General features: G+C 42.5%; 1 protein-coding gene across 1 annotated transcript in view; it reads left to right on the top strand.

The window, feature by feature from the left end:
• LOC146862120 (protein NipSnap homolog 3A-like) overlaps positions 1-19,110 on the top strand; it is a 183,102-nt gene extending 163,992 nt beyond the window's left edge. Inside the window, exon 6 of the mRNA XM_085641311.1 lies at positions 18,281-19,110. Coding sequence (XP_085497437.1) covers positions 18,281-18,357 — 77 coding nt within the window. The 3' untranslated portion in view covers positions 18,358-19,110. The remainder of the gene's footprint in view (positions 1-18,280) is intronic.
• The last annotated feature ends 2,478 nt before the right edge of the window (positions 19,111-21,588 follow it).

Below are 21,588 nucleotides of genomic sequence, written 5' to 3'. Positions count from 1 at the left end.
TCCAACACTGCTAATTACACGTGACATAGACCTTACCACTTGCCATGCTATGTCCATGTAATTCCAAGCAGCCGGCTCATATCAGGAATTAAAAAGTAGCTGTAAATATTTAAAGAATAAAAGTATCTCAAATGCTCTATGTGCGTTGTGAATGTGTGTATATGGCTCAGTGTATGAATGTACCCAATGCCTACCTCCTGGTAAAATAATGGCATAGATCCTCTCATGAAACTGTCCTATAGCCTCCCCTCTTTTCCTTCAGCCACTCGTCTCCTTGAACCTCAGCACATAAATATGCACTTTTAGTTAAGGGCATCTGAAAAGATTCTGTTCTGGATCAAGGACAACGTTTTTTTTTTTTTTTTAAATCAAAAACATACGCATGAGATATATTTCCAGAGCGACATGTCTTAGTCTGGAAATCTCACCTTTACATGGTCAATACTCACTGCAAGTGAACTAAAGTTTTTGGAGTACCTAGACACAGCAATCCACTGCCGCCTGGCTATGGTGGTCCTATGTAGCTGCCTATAACTTTTAGTTCCTTTGCATCCCCCTCCAACTGGCGTACATAATACAGACCATCCAAGTAGATCTCTGCTTCTTTCTCCTGTTTAACACGAGAAACCATGAAACCTAGCACAAGACCTGCAGACTAAAACTGTAACCTCGAGCTAATTACAATTATACTTTGTGTGCCTATCTCTCACTCATCTTCCTCGATCACATGGCTAGGTGCTGCAGACCAAGTCAAGCTGACAGCAACTTTCTGATCCCTCATGAGAGCACTAAAATGTTTCCTACATACGATCAAAATAAATACAATACACTCTTACCCTGTGTAGATGTTACCTGTCCATAGAAATGTGGTGAAACCTCAGTGGGGTATGAATGTCTCTCTATATATATAAATGTAGGAAGGTAGAGTATTATGTGGTTAGGCTTTACCATGCAATACTGTCACAATACCCCAAAGATTGTCCTTGGATTCACTGTAATAAATGCTAAGTTCAGTCCTGGTAGAGTGGCAAAGAGCTGGCAGGCTTTACTAGAGAAACGTATTAAGCATTTCAGAGTACCAACATGGACGACACGTAATTGTTACTACTCGAAAGAAATCCAACACCAGTTTATAGAAATAAAGCAGATTTTTATCCTAATTGAGACACCAAAATGAACGAGATCAGATACATGTAACTGGAGCAATGGATTTTAGAAGACAACATAAATCACAGAAATTCACTACTGCAGAACTTTTGAATTGCTGTCAATGGTAAAAACCACTAGTGACAATTGGTCACTTGCAGGTCGAGTTGCATGGAACCTAAGGAGAGTAAAGGTGATGCAGGTCCCTGGACCCATCCATGACAGTCAGTTCGACTTTACCTAGCTCGAGAAGTCTGTGTGCAGATTTGTCCTGGCTGTCTTCAGTGTTGACGTGGAATCAGCATGAGAGCTGGTTTTACCACTCACATAGTGCTGCTGGGGAATAGAGTGTAAAACCTTTATCCAACATCAGCAGTGGCTTTGTTGTAGACTTTTTTCAGAGTTACCTCGAGGTGCAGTTTCGATAAAGGGGGTGGTTGCAGGACTGGCGACCAACAAGCCTTGGCAGCGGTAAGCACAGCAGAAAGTCATTTCGACATTCGGCGGTTCCTGGGAACATGTTAGCTGCCTGAAACTTCATGAAGGTCAGAACTTCATTTCTCAGAATGCACTGGACCATAAACCTCTGGGCAATCCCTTGGAGGGCATGATGCCAGTGATCCTTCGGGTCCAGTACGTTGTTTTTACCTGCGGTTGCAGGGGACTAGTGCCTCGAGTCCAAGGGAGACTGAAGTTGCTTCTGGCTCTCACAATGGTCCCTCTATCTGATGGAACTGAGCTGTGGCCTAGGACGAGTCTCGATTGTGCAGATCCAGGAATGTTACTATAGGTGCAGAGTATCCCTCTTTTGGTTTGTGCAAGTCCTGTCTGGTCTCCTCTTTGATGCAAGTTGGTTCAGCCCTGAGATTCTGATGCCAGGGGTAGCCGTTAAATCCTAGATTGGTGTGGGTGCAATTGGCCAATGGGCTACTAGCCCCAGTGGCTAATCTGCCCCTCAGGTGACCACATTCGAGGGTGTAGGTCACCTTTTCTACCTAGAACACTCTATTCTACCAATGGCAGAAGTCTTCATTAGCGGTACAGATCACACTAGAGGTGTGACTTGCCTTCTGGGGGTGTACACCTCCTGAATAACAAGTTTCCCCACCTACCCGGGTGCAAATGTGCCTGGAGGCAGGTGGAGGGCTGTTACCTCCTTTGAGAGGCAGCATGGTTGCTTATTACAGGCGGTGCAGCTTTGAGCACACTGCCTTTATGTGCCACTTCACTAGCCATCATGTCAGAGAGGAAGGTAAGACCTCCTTTCTGTCCAGGCCTTTGTTACTGACTCCTGGGAGAGTTCACATCTCCTGGCAGGGGGTCAGATTCCGGCCTTGGCAGCAGCAATCACTGGATGGCAGCCAGAGCTCAGGAAAGGCTGTGGCAACCAGGTGGGCAGCCGCTAAACCGGGTGCATGCCAAATCGTCCTTAACACAGTTTTTGTGTCCGGTGTGAGGTGGCATGTTGTTTGACACCAAACATGACATATTTAGGTGGTACCATAATGGAGATGCCTTCCTCTGGTTTGCCCAGTGCCAGCCCATGTTATCCTACAAACCGTCTATCATTTATAGTGTCCTGTAACAGTAAAGACCACTTTTGAGACATATAAGTGTGCAGTTACATGTCCAAAACTTTAATATGCACCATGCCTCCTGGCCTTCGGAGTCCTTCCTTCAGGGTAACTGGCATATGTTAAAAATAGAGCATTGACTCTGCCACAGATGGTGAGGGCAAAATCGAGTTTCAGCAGTTTGCACTGCTCCTAAAGTCTGCAATGGCATACCTGCTGTTAGTAGTTTAATTGAGGCACTCATGGTGGAACAAACAGGTCTCCAGGCCCCGGTAACCTCCTTTGACACCCATGCCCTAGGTACCACCAGTGATACTATATACTAGGGACTTATAAGGAGGTTAAAGTCTTTGCCAATTTGGGGTTACCAATTCAGACATATTAGTGTTCTGTAGAGAGTACTGGGGCCTGATTAGCAGGCTTCAGTGCACTGTCAGAGTCTGAAACTAGCATCTAGTAGCCCAAATTGGGGTAGAAGGTGTGGAGCATCTGCAAAAAGATCGGTTTTCTCAAATGGCCGCCCACTTTGGCCCTCTTCCCCTAGCCAACATGTTCAGGAGATTCAGCTCTATTTTGGGAGTCTTCCTGACTTGTCAGTGAGGAAGATTGTAAAGAAAAGGGTCTGAACTATTGCAGGGCCTACTCTGCCTCACATTCTTTTGCCAGGGTCACACTCACTGGGCAGTTGATCCATCTCAACAGTAACATGACTCCATCTAAACTGGACTTTAACTACAGCTGTGTCTGCTTTTACTTTGGGTAGGTTGGTGCCCACCTCTTCTAACCCTATATTAGCCAGAGCAATGCCTAGCTTACCCACAGAGGTCACCCAACACTTGATCAACCCCACCAAGACCAGCAGGGTCAGGTGGCCTAACATATATTTGGCCATGGGGACTGCCTCCCATGTGAAATACAGTGCTGCCATGAAGGCTAGCAACCAGCAGAAGCTACTGACAGCTGTCAGAATCCAGAACCACACTCTGAGCTTTCCACTGACAGGTGGGTGAGCTCCCTTTGGGGCAACTGTGGGTTCTTGAAGCCTCCCTTGCTGTTCAGAGTAGGGGGCTACCACCTCCTGTGGCAGACACCCTTCTTCTACTTCTCCTTCTGTCAGTTCAGGGGTGACACTCTGATTCTGGACAGTTACCTGACTTTTCAGGACTTCTTGGGGGTCAGGTAAGGCCTTACCAGTGCCTACTTTGGGGTACTCCCTTACTGAGGTAGAATGCCATTGGCTTGCTGGATCTCTAGTTATCAGCTGCTTCCATTTAATTTTTGTACTCCATTTCCATTTTTGTTGGGGCCTACCTCTCCTAAATTTAGTGACAAGACTCCCAGGAACTTTAGGTTGGGCTGTGGCCTGGGCAACTACCCCTTTTGGGATCAGATCAACCTCTGTGAAGTCATTGTACTGGATACAATCTAGTTGAAGGGCAGCACTGACTATCACTCTCTGCAGGCTTAGGGTATCCTGTCCTTTTAGGGGCACCAAGGCTACAGGTCTGCTTGTGACCTTCGTAGGACGACTCTTACTCTTCTTGTTTCCCCTGGCATATACTGATCTGGGGACACTAACTTGCCAACCACTATGGTATGACTGGAACCTGTGTCTCTCAAGGCAATGTTAGGGATCTCATTCACCTGAATGGAGTGAAAGTGCTTACTGCCACCCTCGGGGATCACCAGCTTACGATCTGGACCCTTCTCCCAGTTAAAAGCCATCTGAGGTGTCCTCCACAATGGTTACACTGGGCAGCCCAGTGCTAACCACCCTTTTGGGACAAAGTACATCCCCTCTGTAGTGCCCTGTCTGTTGGCAGTCAAAGTACAGCCTAGTATCCAAGAGTTTCTATTTTTAGCCCTAGGTCCCCCTTACTCTACTTGCCAGAGTAGGGGTGAGTTTTACTCTCCTTCTTTTTAGGGGTATGAGGTCCTGAGTGAGTCTCTTTGGTGGGCTTACCACCTCCCTCCTTTCCTTTTTGTGGCCTAACTCCCCTTCCTGAGGTCCCCCCACCACGGGTTTTCTTGAGTACTCTTGTCCATTCCCACTCATCAGCCTTCATACCCAACTCTTGAGGGCAAGAAAGTTCTGAATCTACCAGATCCTGGTGTAACTTGTCTATGATACAGTTTGTTACAATGTGCTCTTTCATGATTAAATTATACAGCCATCATAAGTGCCCACCTCATTGTCTTTTATCCAGCCTTCTAGTGCTTTGACTGAATAGTCCACAAAGTCCACCCATGTCTGGTTTTGACCTTTATGGGTGTCCCTAAACTTCATTCTATACTCCTTTGTGGTGAGTCCAAATCCTTCTATAAAGGTCTCCTTCATATGCTGATAGAACTCCGCCACATCCTGATTAAAGATCAGAAGTCTATCTCAGCCCTTTACTGAGAATGACCCCTACAGTAGATAGCCCCATTACTGGTAACCTATCCTCTTCATTTTGCAGACCCTCTCAAAGGCTGCAAACAATTTGTCAATGTTATCCCCATCACTAAACTTGGGGACAATCCATTTGGGGATCCTAGGGTCAAAAGATTCCTTCTTCTCCCGATTAAAATTACTGCCACCCTTATCATTGGGCTTCAACCTTCTTGACCCTTCTTTCCTCAAGGGCTAGTCAAAGTCCAAGTTAATTGATGGTTCAAAATATAACATTGCATCATTAAAGCACATTAACACATAAAATAGTAACAATAAAAGATCTGAAATAATTTGAGTAAAATATTCACAAACGTGGCATTAAGAAGTTCTAAGTTAAAAGCATGTATATATAAAAACAAACCATTAACTGTACATCTGCTCAGCTGCCAGATGAGACTCAGCCTGGGGAGTTGGTTAATAGCTTTCATTTTATTGCCCAAGCTACATGCAAAAATGTTGATACTATCACTATCTTTGACGTGTCACTTTTGCAGATTGTGTATGCTGCTTCCCTGACTTCTAAACGAAGGAATCGGCACAGGGGGACTATCCACCTACACCAGGCATTTGCGTATGGGGGTAGAAGAAATATAAATGTTCATCGGTTTCCAAGGTGGTTTTGCACTAAAAACAGTGTTGAGACCCTTTATACGGGTTCCCCATGCAGCAGTAAAAGCTGCTACCAGGAGTCTCCCATACCTGAACTTCAAAAAAATTGATTGTGCACGGGCTGGGCGTATAAAATCTAGAAACTCCTTAGCACTGCTTACAGATATGTGGAGCAAAAAAGCACTTATTAGGCTGACTATGGTGTTTCTTTGGTCCCCGATAATAGTAGCTTTCTCGTAGACCATTTTGTTTACTATTTTTGCGTCACCTATACGGATGGAGCTTGGTTCTTTCGAAACTTCTACTAAGCCCAAATCCCACAATGCCTTTTTCATGGAGCACAGCCATTTAATTTTTACTGGCAGATTTATTCATAAAATATCTGCTAACCCCTCTCTGAAATGGACTAATGTGCTAGTACTCCAGATTCGTATCAAATATAGCAAGGGTCTTAACTCTGCGCTGCAATTTCATGGATCCCTAAGTCCAAGCGCAACAGTACAAGTGGAGTTCCTCTCACTAGACCATTAAGCACTTTAAGAAAGTTGTTTTCCGCCATGCTCTTCAGATCAACATTGGAATGGCCCCAGAGTTCAGCACCACAGAGTTCTGCCTCTCTGGTTTGAGCCTTATAAATCTCCACTGCTGGCAAAATAGAAGCCCAGTTTGCCTTCTTAGCAAATTTACAAATTGCTCCCGCTCTGTACTTTTACTGTGATGATGCTTCTTAAATCTGCAGTTCCCAGAACCTGATTTCAGCTAATCAAACAATTAAACTCCTGCACTCTTTCTACTGGTTCACTAATCATATTAATGACCCCCTCGCCCTATCTCTCCAAGCGTAGATCATACATTTTTGTTTTAGAAGTGTTAATTTCAAGGCAAAAGTCTATGCAGACTGGTTGAATCTGTCAACCAGATTTTGCAGCTCCTAGATTTGGACAACAAAAAGCGTGTCATCTGCAAAGAGGAGCTCTGGGATTTTTTTCTCGTACCAGGGAGGGTGAGTCATCCACACAGTTCTTGAGGTAGCTAATGCAGTTATTTATGTAAAGGAGAAACCGAGTTAGAGCAAGAAAGCACCCTTGGCGCACACCTTGATTGACTGGGATAGACTCGTTCAGTTCTCCACTTGTGCCACACTTCACTCTAGCAAAGTTCCCCTTTGTAAAGTGGGATGATTATGCACAGTAAGTTTGGGGAAACCCCATTCCCTCGGAGCACACCCCACAATTTGCCCGTAGTCACTAAGCCAAATGCATCTCAAAAATTGACAAACGCCACAAAGAGTTCACATTTGGCCAAACGCACCGTCCTCTATTTAACAAGGAGAAAACGGAAAGCCTGGTCAGTGGCGCTAGTCTTGTGCCTGATGCCTGCCTGCAAATTTGAAAGGATATGGTTCTCTACACACATATGCAGGAAGCCGCTTCAAGACCCGTTTGCAAAAAACCTTCTGCAAGTTATCTGTGATGCTAATTGGGCGGTAATTTGAGGGGATGCTGGGATTCCCTTTTTTAAATAATTGGGATGATCTCAGCACCCTTCCAGAACACTGGAATGGCCTCTTCTTTTATAATGCGTTAGATACAACTTTTATATAAGGTACCCAGACAGCTCGGCCAGATTTAAAAAGATCTTGTCAAGCCCTGGTGTCTTACCTTGTCCAAATAAGGCCACTGCACGGGCGGTTTCCTCCAGGGAAAAAACTATTGGGGTAAGTTGTAGTTTGGCTGGGGGCTGGCATCCCTGTGTGTAACCACTCCCTCCAATTCTCGAGGTTTTGGTTACAAATTTCCAAAATTGAATGCCCGTGCACAAAGTACAATTGAGGACTCAGCCGGTTTGCCGAATCTCCCGTTTCACATATGACCAGAATTTCTTCTGGTCGTTGGTTGTTGCAGCATCCAGAAGCTCCAGCCAATTACCATTTTTCCAGTTTGTTCTGGCTTCCTTTGATGTGGCCTGATAGGTCGCCCTATTTTTTCTAATGTCCTCGATGACTCCTTTTTTAAATGCTTCCAACAGCCTCGCTTTGTCGATTTTGTAGGCCCTACTGAACCAGCCCTGAGGGGCAGTTAGTTTGGAGCGCTGCAATATTTCCTTCATTAATATATCCCTTAACTTTTCGAATACTGCATTGTGCTCTTTTAGGATTAGTGTGTTATTCTCTTAATTTGCTTGTATGTTATCCTTGTAAGTTGCAAGATCTATATATATATTCCTGACTACCTTTGATGGAGAACTCACTGTTTATCACAAGACCTTGCTCCTATTGTTTGGTACTTCTATCGTAAACTGGGGACTGTCTGCTTCAGGCCGTGGGGCTATAACGCTGGCTGCTTCAATTTTAGTGTTAGAAGATTTTGGTCGCTTTCTGCTCGCTCTACCACTGACATGTCTACCAATTTGCTCCATAGTCTCACATCCAGAAGGATGTAATCGATTGTGCTGTGATACAACTTCTTCCGAATGTGGGCACACATGATTTGTCTGAAGGTGCCTGGCCTTTACATGAGCGCAGCCCATGAGTTAAAGTAAGTTTCACCACTTGGAGGGCCGGCCTGGAAGGATTTTTCTTGTTGGGGCAATGAAGTCGGGAATCCTCCATACCGTACAAGTCTTGGGCTAGGCCACTTGGTTCAAAAGAGAGGTTGAAGTCCCCAACCTCAAGAATGTGGTTGGATTGAGAATAAGCCACCAAATTTCTATCCAATATTCGTAAGGTTTGAGAATCCTGCCTGTGGCTGCTACTTTTATTATATATATTAATTACCAAGATGGATTTGGGTTGTAGACCAGAAAAAAGTAGCCCTTCTACATCCAGAAAACCTGTTTTGAGTACAGTGATAGAGTATGTTAGTGTGGTGCTTAGCAGTATGAGCATCCCACCAAAGGGGCGCCCTGCTGCATACTTGATAGCTGGTGCATTATAGATCTTCTAGCTGCCCCTGTAGATATGATCTATCGCCCAGGTCTCTTGAAATAGGCAGACATCGTGGCCGTCAATAAACCTGCCTCAATCAAGGTTCCCTAGTTTGCCCATAATGCCTGCGATGTTACAGCACATTAGGACTATCTGTGGGGATGGACAACTATGTGATAATGCACTATTACCTACAACATCTGAGAGCACTGTGATGGTTTGACTTCTACTTCTGATTCCTTTCAATGGGGAATCTGGTCTCACAAATTGTGGCAATTGGATTTCCTTGGCAGGATGGTACTCTTGGCTCAAGGGCTAGTCTCTTTTCCCTGAGTTCAATCTTTTTCTCTGCTAGTGAAAGGATATTAAGATGTCCCTCAAGGCATGCTACTACCTTACCAGTAGGAGGTCTGCTTGAGTGACTCCTGTCACTTCCCATTGCTGAAGGGGGTTTGGGAAAGGGTAGAGAGTCGAGGTCTTCGCCTTCTTCCCCATCATCAACTCTGCTAGGGGGCTCAGCCTCAACCTCTTCAGGGTCTTCTTCTGAGGAATGGATCTCCCTTTCTAGCCTTTCTTTTTTTATAAGAGCTGAGAGCCTTTTCAAGTTCCTCTCTTTTAGTTGTAACTCTATAGCTAATGCCCCTTGTTTTGTACAAAACCCTCCGATCACTGATCTTTAGGGCTGGGATGACTGCAAGGTAGAGACCCTTACCAGCCACCATTGTGCCTAACTTTTTGCTTGGAAGTTGGGACCTTTTTAATGATGTAAACAACTTTGAAACCTTTCCTAAGCCTTTTTAATATACTATTGGAAATACACAATAATAAATCCTTAGATCAGTCCTGGTAGAGTGGCAAGGAGCAGTCAGGTTTTACTAGAGGAACATGTGTTAAGCATTTTAGAGTACCAACATGGATGATGAGTAATTGATTCGACTCAAAAGAAATCTGACACCAATTTATGAAAATAAGCAGATTTTTATCTTAATTTAGACACCAAAAAAAATTAGAACAGATATATATATAACTGTAGTTATGAATTTCAGAAGAAAACACAAATCACAATTCACTACTGCAGAACTTTTGCATTGCGGTCAATGGTAAAAACCACTAGTGACAATCATTCACTTGCAGGTCAAGTTCTGTGAAACCCAAGAAGGGTAAAGGTGATGGAGGTCCCAGGATCAAGTAACGACAGTCCGTTCAATTTTACCTGACTCAAGAAGCCAAGGTGCAGAGTTGTCCTGGCCGTCCTTGGTGCTGAAGCGGGGGCCGAACTGGTTTTACCGCTTACATGGTGCTGGTGAGGAACAGGGGGCAATAGGTTGACCACAAAACCACTGCTGTTGTTGGATTGAGGTTTAACGGAGTTCCCTTGGGGTGCAGCGTTGTGTAAAGGGGATGGTTGCCAGACTGGCGACCAACAAGCCTTGGCAGCGATAAGCACAGCAGAAGGTTATTTCGACGTTCGGAGGTCCTGGGGAACACTGTAGCCGCATGAAACTTTGTGGAGGCCAGGACTACGGTTCCCACAATGCACTAGGGCCTCTACTTCTGGACGATACCTTGGAGAGCCCGATGGACAGCCATTCTTCGGTTCCGGTACGCTGTTTTTACTTGTGATTGTAGGGGGTTAGTGCCACTAGTTCAGGAAAAGCTGAGGTTGCTTCTGCCTCTCACAGGGATGCCTCTGAGAGTTCCAAGCTTTGGCCTAGGCACGATACTCAGACTTGGAGTTCCAGGAGTATTGCCACAGGTGCAAAGAATCGCTCTTTTGGTTTGTGCAAGTCGTGTTGTTGCAGACTCTGTCTCTTTCATGCAAGTTGGTTCAGAACTGAGTTCTGGTGTCAGAGGTAGCCCATAAATCTTAGATTATGGGGCGTTAGGGGTGTGGGTGCAAGTGGTCAATGGGCTACTAGCCCAGCAGCTAATCCCCCCCACCCCTTGACGTGACCACATCCTGGGGTGTAGGTCACCTTTTCTACCCAGAACCCTCCATTCTACCACTTTTAAAAATGGCAGAAGTCTTCATAGCCGTACAGACCAGTAGCTCACCCTAGAGGTGTGGCTAGCTTCCGGGGGTGTACACCTCCTGAGGGGCATGTCACAGGTGGTGTATTCTTTGAAGCTCACCATCTTGATGTGCCACTTCACTAGCCAACCTGACAGAGAGGGCGGTGTGGCCTCTTTCCCATCAAGGACTTTGTTTCTGACTCCTGGGAAAATTCACACCTTCTAGCTAGAGGTCAGATTCCTGTCTTGGCGGCTGCAAGCACGGCCCTGCAACCAGAGCACAGAAAAGGCTGGGGCAACCAGGTGGGCAACTTATAAGGTAGCCACATGCTGCATGCCACATTCGTGTCCGGGGTGAGGAGGCACATTGTTTAATACCAAACACAACATATTTAGGGAGTACCATAATAGAGCTGCCAACCTCGGGTTTGCCCAGGTGACAGATCATGTTATCTGCTGGATCATCTATCACTTATATTGTCCTTTAATGGTAACGGCTACTACAGGGGCATATAAGTGTGCACTTAGATGTCCACACCTTTAATATAATGCACCCTTACTCCTGGTTTTAGGAGGCCTTCCTTAAGAGTGACTGGTATGTATTAAAAATAGTGCATTGACTTTGTCACATATGGTGAGGACAAAGTTGAGTTTGAGCAGTTTGCACTGCTCCTGCAGTCTGCATTGGCAGCCTGCTTTCAGTATTTTACTTGGGTCACGCAGGGTAGCACAAATAGTGCTTCAGGCTCTGGTGCCCCCTTTAAAACCAATGTCCTGGGTACCACTGATGCCATATACTATGGACTTTTAGGGGGGTTAAAGTATTTGCCCATTGGGGTGCCCAATTCACATATATCAGTTTTAGGGAGAGAGCACTGGCACTGGGCCTGGTTAGCAGGCTTCAATTTACTGTCAGAATCGAAAACCAGCATTTAGTAGTCTAAATGGGGGCAAAAGTGGAGGGCATCTGCAAAAAGCCCTGGTTTCTTACAGCTACAATATAATGCTAGTGAATATTCTCATTTAAAACCTATAACGTTTATTTGTTTGCTTAAGACCATTACACACTGAGACATGCCAGCAGGATGTACTCAGGTGTCAATGATAATTGCATCGGATGTACTCAGGTGTCAATGATAATTGCATCAGATGTGGACCAGCATATCCAAAGTTTTTTTCAGATGGTTTTGGGAGGGCCCCCCAAGTTTTTCTCCCTTTGGCTTGAAGTTACTGAGACCATGATAGTAATCATATAAGAGTTTGGTTCTACATGGACTGGAGGGAGAATAAAAGCCTCGGGCAGATCATGCAATGTACTAATGTGCTCATGTAATACGGAACTATCCGTTAGAGGGTCTGCATCTAGCTCTATCTGGTTATTATTAACTAATTCGGCAGTTGAAAGGGTAGCAATTGCTGCTTGTGTAGACCTAATTTCCCCATGTTCACAAGGAATATTGGCCCGTTAGGTGTTTTTGCTTGGAATAATGTCAGAACTTGAGATAGCCTGTGCTACCAACAGGTTCATGGATCTTGGATTGGTACTACCCAAATAGAAAATTAACATGGACTATAAATCCAAAATGGCCTCATATGACGGAACTTCCTGTCTTACCCCAAATCAGGTTCTCAAAAGTTCGTCCCCTGTCAAGGCATCAAACTGGGAGTGCTAAAAGGCAGGGCGGGCCGGGTATCAGGTATATTTGAAGTGTTAGTGGGTCAGGGAACAGCCCATCCCTAGTCATTCTGCCCTGATGGCCCATCCTGTCCACACCAATGCCTTCTTTTTGTCACTTTCTGGAAAGAATACACAAACCCCAACAGCAGGGCAATTCATAATCATGTGACCCAGGACACTGGCATTAGGCACAAATGGCTGGGACAAGAAAATGCCAACTTTCTAAAAGTGGTAATTTAAGAAATGTCAACAATTTATGAAAACCGAGCAATAGGGTTCAAAGTAAGATTCAAATAATGGTGCTAGTGCACATCAATAAAAGTCTCAAATAAATTCCAGCTGTTCAAGTCTTGTCTTTATTTCTTGACAAAGCTTCTTCGTTGCAAGCCCCCTGCCAGCCAACACGTGTTTCGTCCTGACTATATTAGGTCATGGACTTCATCAGGGCTGCAGGCAAAAAAATAACCAAATTCCATAAGTGTATATTACTAATCAAAAAACATACATGCAACTGTACTGACATCATAAACTATAATGCTAATTGTACAATTCATTGTACCAGTTAAACCTAATAGATAAACGTGATGGTCGGAGCAAGACATGTAATGTGTAAGTTCACCGAAAGGTAAGGGTTATAATCTGTGATTATAGGAAAGGAAGCGAAACGCCAGAAGGGGAGTAATAATTGTTAGGAGAGAACCCAATGAAAAACCAATAGATGTGAATATCAAGAGTCAAGTAAGATCGAGAAGCTGTATATACCTTGAGAAAACGACAACTACTAACCTAGACACTAGTGCCCTAAGTAGAGGCAGAAGAAAAAAGAGATATTTTTTAAGACACCTAATTACAAGTGACCCGCCAGTAAAGTTAAGTCAATACCAAGTGTGTCCTCGTTAACTTTATTAATGCTTTAAAATTCGAACAGATAATACAATAAACTCACCAATACTTGGTGTGATCAAGGGCTTTGTCTAATAAATCCAGAAGCCTAATGTTGCGTCCACATACTACAAATAAGCAAGAGATTGTCAACATAATTAGTATTCAATCAAGAGTAAAATCCTCTGTTAAGCGCCAGTAGTTTATATATTAAAGAGCGTACCAGTATAGTCTCAGGCTGCTGGCTTATTACCAATTCTTCAAGTGTAGCGATCTGTAGTATTCAGCTCTATTAGTCAGTCATGTAACCTAAGGCAGGAAAAAAACCGAACTTTACCACACTATCCGCTTTATGCCAAGGACACTAGTTCGGAAAAGCTGTCAGCGGTAATCTATAAGCAAACTAATACCGCCAGCAGACGGCCATGAGATAATCTAATATTGGTATAGTGCCGCTAACGAAATAAGTAAAACCGTGAAGTAATGGCAACACAAATTCATAGAGCCCTATAAGCTCCTATGCCTTATTATATAAGCATCTCCTTAATCTAATATTCCGTCACAAATTAACACCTCGAACGGTTGATGTTTCTTAAATTATCCCATCGTACTTGAGCTGCGCTTACCTCAGTACGTTCAGAACGGTCCGATATCTCGACCTCGTATAATCATCTCGGCGTCAGCAATGAGCGCCATGTTGGTATGGAAATAAATAGTCCAATTAGATAACGGACTATGTAGTTCGACTATCATGCTTCCGATGAGCGCCATATTAGAACGGTAAACGAGCAGCGTAAATCGTACTAGTAAATTAAACTGAGTAAGGCTAAGCCTAAAATGAACAATATGTTAATAAAAGAAGGCTGCCATTACCTAATTTCTTCTCATAACAGTTTCTGGCTACCAGTGCATCAAAATTGGCGCACCATATTGGATTGGGATCATCGCGTCAACATTAAGGTTTCTGAGTAACGCGCCATCTTTGAAGGGACTGAGACGTCTGTGGCGTTAATATAGAGTGTTCACTCACGAAAGTAGTACTTAACTAAATTCTAAAGCTAGACACGCATTTCTGTAAGAATCTATCTCGAACTAAGGTAATTAAAGATGGTTAAACAATCGATAGATATGCAGTATACAAATTACTAATTATCTATTGAGTAAATTATTGACTCCAAAGAAAAAGAAAACGAAAGGAAAAGGACGAGTTACCAGAAACCAAAACCAAATTTAACCTCACCATAGCAGGATCAATGTGAGGCAAGGCATACAGTAATGCACAACATAGTATTTTGTATACACTGTCATAGGACAAGATATTACAGTTATCCAGTAAATACATTGAAAGGCTAAAAGAGGAAGCACATAGTAAAGTTGCAAAGGGTTATTCACAGTAATTGTTCCATATTTAACAGTGTTGTTTCAAGCTAACATCATTGTCTGAGGCTAACGTGAACAGGAGTGATATAGATACACATTCAGTTATGTACCCAAAAAGTATTGTAATTCATTTTCAATATTAATCCCCATATTCACCGCATGTAGCCTCAGAATCCAGCGTGCTTCAGACTGCCGCAGCTTTAGTTCTCGATTTCCACCTCTAATGTCACTTGGTACTGATTCCAGTGCATGAAATTTAAAGTTCTGTTGTTTGTTCTGCTCTGAGCATTCTAAGGCATGATGAACTATAGGGTATCTGTCATCCATATTTTTCAATGCTCTGAAGTGTTCCGCAATTCGAATTTTAAGGTTCCTAACCGTACTGCCCACATAAATCATTGAGCATTTGCAGATAATAACATAGATGACAAATTTGGTATTACAATTGATATACTGAGTTATGTGAAATTTTCTGGATCCATTATAAGTGAATTCTTTAGTTCCTGATAAGGCATGTTTGCACATACTGCAATCTCCGCATTTATGAAAACCCAAGCTTCTACTCTGTAGCCAAGAGATAGTTTCAACTTTTTTCTTAGGATAGCTTGGGCTGACCATGTTACGAATTGTTAAACCTTTACGGTAAGTAAGACTTGGGTAATTGGTCAGGATTTTGTTGAGATCAGAGTCTGATGTGAGAAGACTCCAATGGCGTTTGAGTATATTAAACACTTTATGAGACCAAGGGTGGAAATTTGTTATCATTCTCACTAGCTGTTCATGTCTACCCTTAGGGTTATGATGTGATTTTAAAGTATCATTTCTGTTGAGAAGACTAGCTCGTTTTTTTGCCCTCTCAATTATATTTTGATCATAACCCCTATCCAAAAATCTCACTTCAATATCTGTTACACAGTTAGAAAAATCAGTATCCTTACTACAGTTACGACGTGCTCTGTGAAATTCTCCATAGGGAATCGAATTAATTTGCGTCCTAGGATGAGCACTTGCTGCATGCAGAACTGAGTTACATGCTGTCTCTTTTCTGTGCATACGACTGTAAATGCACATGTCTTCAACATAAACATTGGCAGGGGGCTTGCAACGAAGAAGCTTTGTCAAGAAATAAAGACAAGACTTGAATAGCTGGAATTTATTTGAGACTTTTATTGATGTGCACTAGCACCATTATTTGAATCTTACTTTGAACCCTATTGCTCGGTTTTCATAAATTGTTGATGTTTAAGGTAAACTTAGTTTGCCTAAATTACGACGTTGGTGGTTGTCGTATTGCTAACCTAGTAGCAAGGGTTCTCATTTACACAAGTATCGATACTACATTTCCCAGCGCAAATTGTCCCTACCACTGTGGTTTCTTTTCTGTCTAATTTAAGAAATGTGACTTAAAATCCGACTATACCATTAAAGAGAGTTTAAGATTCGGATTCACTTAAGGGTAAACAGCATATCTCTATCTCTTCCCAATCTAAATTTAGCACGTAATAAATGTAATACGGAAACCCAATGTTACTCAGTGGGAGAGAAAAGCCTTACAACTGTAATAAACGACTTTGGGACTTTGTCTCTGCAGGTATACATGTCCTACTTTTTAAATATAATGCACCCAGATCACTGAGCCTTTTTGGCCTACCTTAGGTGTGACTTACAAGTATTAAAAAAGATGGTTTAATTGTGGTAAAAGGTTTATTTTCCCAGGTCGGAATGGTAGTTTAAAACTGCACTACAGGCTGCAGTGGCAGACCTGAGACCTGTTTAAATCGCCATTTTAGTGGGTGGTACAATGAGTGCTGCAGGCCCACTGGAAACATTTAATTTACAGACGCGGGGTTCATGTAGTATCATCTACTAGAGACTTACAAGTAAATTAAATGTGCCAATTCGGTGTAGGACTATTTTACCATGGTTGTATGAGAGAGAACAAGCCCTAGTAGTGGTTAGCGGTACTAAAACAAAAAAACAAAAAAAATCAGGAAATAGTAGCAGTGAAGGCAAAGCCTTTACTGAAAATTCAGCAATAATGTATAAACACAATAAACAAAAGTAACTGAAACCAGGTATACCAAGGTGTCTCTGTAACAATAAACAGCAACATCTAACTATTTAATAAGACTGTGAAAAGTATTCGCAAAATTTCCTTCATCCACCATTTTGTCCTCTTTCTTTGATGCTCGCAACGTAAGGTGATTGCACTTGTTGTTGTCATAATAATTCACTGAGTTCAGTTTAAGTTGTTACTTGGATCTTTTTTTAATGCTTTTGGTGAATTGTATTATAATCTCTTAACCTCATCTGTGCCCATGACGAGATAGTCTCGTCATGGAGCACGGTCGCGCTGTGCCCATGACGAGACTATCTCGTCATGAACCCCACCCACTAATGTAACGCCCGGCACAGGAGGGGGAAAGGGCGTGGCACAGAAGGGGTTAAACGACTGTAAGGTTCTCCTCTTAACAACCAACAATGAGGTGCTCCTGATAAGTGGGGGGGAATGCACTGTGCAAAATCTGCCCAGCACTGGGATAAGGTACATTGCAAAAATAGTTTCTGGTCATTTCCTTTCGAGGTTTGACTGGTTCTTACTGGCTCTCACACTACTGCGTGGTCTAGTTGGGAGGCTATCAGGAGCTTCTTGGAGCTGGGGAGTAGCTTGAACAGGAGACCACGATACAGTAGGCCTCTAAAAATGCGGAACACGGGGAACAGCCCAGTGCTATTCCACTACAAGCCCATCTGCATCCTGTGTATCACTCCAGGGTATTTTCAATGCAGACAACCGGAGGTCTTCTCCATCATTATTTTGCATACTAAGTGATGTAGGTTTTTCAGTGATCTCCTTACAGTTCAAATACCTTAGGTTCTTAACAGTGGTGAGCTTCTCTTCATTTTTAAATTCAGTTTTTGGAGCACAGCTTTTTGTACTTATGTTCTCTAAGTGCAGCTGTATGGTTGTTTTCCGGTTCTTATTGCTGCATTAAGTAACTCCTCAACTCGATACATATCAGAACTCCTGAGTCAAAAGTAAGCCTCCTCCCATTCTTTGTACTCCGGCAGTTGTAATTCATAGCCATGCAATGGGGACCATTTTCACTTTATAGGGAATAGGATTTGTTTAGGGCGATGAGGGTTTTAAACCACAATATAAGGTTCAGAGCTAATAGCAAAGAAGAGGAAGAGTAGAACAAAGCATTCTATGTGCTGCGACCAAACATATCTGTCTTCAGGGGGAAACTTTCTCTTGGTTCAGTTAAACCGATAACAAGTAAGGTTAGGAACTGGAGTAATGAAGATAACTGGTAAACAACAGGGCAATTTTCTTTGAGAAGCTCCTCATGTAGTTTCCTCGATGCATAATCCATTGTGAATGAGGCAGGGTGCATTATTTCCATATGTACTTATCCCCTCTTCCTCACTCTCCTCTCAACCCCGTTGTCTCTGACCTCTAGCGGGATATGAAAGTAAATGTGAATGTTTGGAATATTTGGAAGTCTTTCAACTTTCTTTTAATAATGCATATCTCACAAAAATTGCCAAGATGTAAGTAGTCAATTATAGTAGTATTTCTGTGGGTAAATTGAACGATGACTGGCTAACTGGGTATTTTTTCTTTCATATTCCAGTACGAGAGAGTACAAGATTTCTTGTGTCCCAAAAGAACATGCTGCTTGTTCCGACACCATTTTCACCACTGAAGTAGTTCAGCAGCTGATCGAGACTACAAATTTAACACGGGACAGGACATGTTTGCATCTGACATCAATTTCTTATGTTATCATTAAATGAAACTGGATATTAAAAAGATTATGCATGTTGAACTGAGTTTTTAGACCATTTCCTGCAACATGGGGAAAAAAAGTCTTTTATTGAGAATTTCATTGCAAAAATGGTTAAACGGAACTAAATCAAATGAGATAATCAGACATCATATCCTAACACGCCATGTATTCAACCTTCTAAAGCTAAATCCAGGCTACTTTCCTTTTTTAACACTCACACCTAGATAAAAAAAATAACAAAATTCATCCTCAACTAACTGCCATGGTTAACATTGTTCATGGTCTTCCCTTTTGAAAGGCTAGAGTTTCAGGGTCCTCTCCCATGTTCTTAGATATGTTCCCCCATCGCATTTCCAACGCATTGCAATTGATTTCCTAGTGGTAAAGAGAGCTGTAGGTATTAAAAAGGGAACCCACACCAATCAACTTCTCCACTGAAGAGATTATATATGATGCTGAAGCGGGAATCTGTTAAATTATATGGTTTATTGTCTCTTCCCCTTTCACAGGGCTAATCCCTGCTCTGGTTTCTCTTTTCTTTCTCATTTGTCGCTTATCCTTGATCAAAATATGCAACAAACCTTGGCTATCGTATTTGAGAATGAGGACCGAATCATCACTTAAATCATAATCACAATGTCTATTGCTAAGTTCAATAAATGATGAGAACTTGAGTTTGTTTTAAGGGTCTTATTTTCATTCAAAGTTTTGTAAATCTCTTTTGCGATTAGTTCATTTCTCAGTCAGTTAACAGAATAATAAAAAATGATAAGATCAAAATGATAATGATTCATCAGGCGCATTTCATAAAGGAAAGAATCCCTGTTATAAGAATGGGGCAAAAAGGTGTCAGTATGTGCCCATGAAGAGTTTCAGTTTGAGAGGTAAAAGTGAGATAGAGCATAAAGCTCAAATTAAATTATTCACTAACAGCAGAACTTCCCATAAAGAGAAGTTCATGAAACTCAGTAGAGGCTCAAAGCAATAAGGCAAAATGATCATGCAAAAGCAGTAGTAACCAGAATCAGCAACAAAGTTCAAAAAGGGGGCTTCATGCATTCAGCATTAAGCCTTCAGCATTCAGCCTCAGGAGTGGATGGGTAATGCTGTATGGAGGGTATGAGGGTAAAGCATTAACCTACTCTAGGAACACACACTAATATAAACAGAAATGTTGCAGTCTATGTTGCATCTTCTCCTCTCTTTCAATCAGCTTTCGATATTCTCCTGAGAATAGGCTCGCTCCTTCCTTTCCCACATACAAGACAATGAACTACAAAAAGTTATCATGAAGTGTGTAACTAAGTTATTACAACGGCTACATACGGGGTCTTTTCAATTTCAGACCACATTTCTGTCCTTCTAATAAAATAAATTGTATGTTAGCTAAACAATGAACTAAGCAAAATTGAAACAGCAGCTGTAACAAGAAATTATTTAGCACTGCATCTGCCGTTATAATATAAGGAAAATTAGTTCAAAGGTTAGCATCTCAATTCAAGCGTTACATTCTTGTGTGATTATTTTCATAATTTCATCTAATGTTAACGTTTCTCAGCAATCATTTCAAAAGATTATTATTAATCAGAAACATTTTACAGAGTTAGGTGAAACTTTTCATAAAAGGCATAGTCATGGAAAGTTAAACTTTTTAAACAGTTTGTGCTGGTTTCAGCACATCTAGACAATCTACTTGCAAAGCTGCTGTAGGCAGCTGCTTTAGGCAGTTTTGAGGTCTAGTATGTCTTAGTATAACTATCTATTGAAAATTGCAAATGTTTAAACTTTGTTTATTTTCAATATACATTGAACATTGCTACTCCACATATGATTTTAACTATATTATTATTCTTTTAAATAAAACTCCCCCCTCTGATGGTTATCTTAACCATCACACTTACACATCTCTCTGCTCAAAGTTCACTCTCTTCTTCAGTTAAGTCTTGTCTTTTTCTTTTCAAACTTTTAAATTGTTTTGATTTTCTGTATTCTTTATTGATGTGATCATTTAATTATATATTTCTCTTTGTAATCTTTCACTCATCATCCTGCTCTGTCTTTTGTTAATGTAGTATCTATAATAAATAACAAGCATTGGCATAGCTAATATGTCTCGCCTTTGGGACCTTATAAGTGTTTAGCCATGCAACAGTTGATGTTGTTGCAGGAAGGATATTGTGCTACATAACTATAACTTATAAGGCCCCAAAGGTGAGACCTATTGGCTGTGCCAATGCTTTCTCCAAGGGAGAGGGGAGATGCGGCACGGAGGAGATGGCGACTTCGTTTAATTGAGTGCAGATGGGGTAGCCCCCAAACCTGTCGCCGAGTGGAACAGATGAAAGGATGTATCTCCCTCCTACGCTGCAAGATGTTTTCTCACTCACCAGTGAAACATTTTACTTTAATTAGTGGGGAGAGGTGCTCCTCCCCGAGCAGGGATCGGTTGCTCACATTGTCAGGGCTTCTCAGCTGCCTGGCTCACTGAAGGAGGCCTGGCTGCAGACCGCGTCGGCCTTGCAGTTGTTGGCCCGCCTATTTGCAAATCCTCACCCTTCGGCTGCTACCCTTGCACAGCCCCAACACAGCCCCTTGTACAGTCACTCAGAGTAGCCAGGAAAGCCTGACCCGAACTCCCTGTTCCCTGAGAGCAACAAGCCTGAGATAGGAAAGTGCAATTTGTGCAGAAATGAGCATCAGGGCGCAACTGCGAATCGCCGCCCTCTGCCATCAACAGTGATTTAGCAGAAGGTTAGGTGTTCAAATCCCGGTTTCAAACATTATAAACATAGAGGGAAGGGAATGCAGCCTAGCAGCCAGAGCTGCTGATTTTAGAACATGGCAAAGCAAGTACGGCCCCCTGCATCTGCCAACCATTCTGTGGTTCAGAGCATATCTCTTTATTTCCCTGTGACTGAAAAAGGGAAAAACGCATAAGGTAGTGTCTTTCAGGTTGCAAAGCGCTTTAATGAAAGCGGGAAAAATTTGCGCTATAACAAATGTGCATATATGAAACATGTGTTCTCACCGTAAAGGAGGGTGGAAGATATTACTGCTTCCGATCTAACCACGGCTAATAAAGCAGCCTTGCAGTCCTCACTGGTGAGCGCTCTAATTTGGGAGCATTGGGAGATTGGTCACTGAAAAAGCCG

The sequence above is a fragment of the Triturus cristatus genome, chromosome 2_2 (genome assembly GCF_964204655.1).
Source record: "Triturus cristatus chromosome 2_2, aTriCri1.1, whole genome shotgun sequence".
Lineage (NCBI taxonomy): Eukaryota > Metazoa > Chordata > Amphibia > Caudata > Salamandridae > Triturus > Triturus cristatus.
Note: the sequence above shows the minus strand (reverse complement) of the source record. Positions and strands in the feature narration are given on the sequence as shown.